At 43.4% G+C, this 1,130-nt stretch overlaps 1 protein-coding gene across 1 annotated transcript; it reads left to right on the top strand.

Annotated features, from left to right (window-relative positions):
• Positions 1–4: 4 nt before the first annotated feature.
• Positions 5–1,130, top strand: LOC104774069 (probable inactive ATP-dependent zinc metalloprotease FTSHI 3, chloroplastic; the record flags this gene model as incomplete). Its single annotated transcript, XM_010498734.2, is given in 4 exon segments — positions 5–43; positions 132–455; positions 523–823; positions 954–1,130. Coding segments are annotated over 4 exon segments (841 nt in total), but the record flags the coding sequence as incomplete, so codon positions are not given.

Raw genomic sequence — 1,130 nt, forward strand, 5'->3', positions numbered from 1 at the left:
TGATGTTGAGGGTGTTGATTCTGCTAAAGACGAGCTCGTGGAGGTAAAAAAATGTTTTGTAATTTCTATGTTTTTAGATTTGAGTTTTTGTACAATCTTGATGGCTTCTGGTGTCTTTTTTTTTTTTGTAGATAGTGTCATGTCTTCAAGGAAGTATAAACTACAAAAAACTCGGAGCAAGATTACCTAGAGGTGTGCTTTTGGTCGGTCCACCAGGGACCGGTAAGACCTTGTTGGCTCGGGCTGTTGCTGGAGAGGCAGGAGTTCCATTTTTCTCTGTTTCTGCTAGTGAGTTCGTTGAATTGTTTGTTGGAAGAGGCGCAGCACGGATCAGAGATCTTTTTAATGCAGCCAGGAAAAACTCACCTTCCATAATATTTATTGATGAGCTTGATGCGGTTGGAGGAAAACGTGGTAGGAGTTTCAACGATGAACGTGACCAGACACTAAACCAGGTAAAGAAGCGACCTTTAGAAACCTTCTTGTCTGGTAGTTGCCTTTGCTGATATATTTCTTTTCTAGTTGCTTACTGAGATGGATGGATTCGAGTCAGACACAAGAGTCATTGTAATTGCAGCAACGAACAGACCGGAAGCGTTAGACCCAGCTCTTTGTCGGCCCGGAAGGTTCTCTAGAAAAGTTGTGGTTGCAGAACCAGACCAAGAAGGCCGTAGGAAAATCTTGGCTGTGCATCTGAGAGACGTCCCTCTAGAAGAAGATGCGTTTCTCATATGTGATTTAGTTGCTTCTCTAACTCCCGGATTCGTAGGTGCTGATCTGGCCAATATTGTCAATGAAGCTGCATTGCTTGCTGCTCGTAGAGGTTAGACATTTAAGTGATCTTATCAGCCCTTTCTGATTTAAATAAATATCCACATCTGGTTGCTTCCCGGGTTTGAATATCTGATCTTTTGGTTTAACCTGCATTAGCATTTTCTTGATTGTTTCATCAGGCGGGGAAGCGGTGGCACGGGAAGATATAATGGAAGCGATAGAGAGGGCGAAATATGGGATAAATGATAAGGAAGTGAGGTCAAGGACATTAGGAAATGAGCTGAGCAAGCTGTTCCCATGGATGCCATCTTTGGCTAGAAGGAACGGACCAGATCAAGACGGTTTACAAGGACCGT

This window comes from Camelina sativa, unplaced genomic scaffold (genome assembly GCF_000633955.1).
Source record: "Camelina sativa cultivar DH55 unplaced genomic scaffold, Cs unpScaffold01280, whole genome shotgun sequence".
NCBI classification, from domain to species: domain Eukaryota; kingdom Viridiplantae; phylum Streptophyta; class Magnoliopsida; order Brassicales; family Brassicaceae; genus Camelina; species Camelina sativa.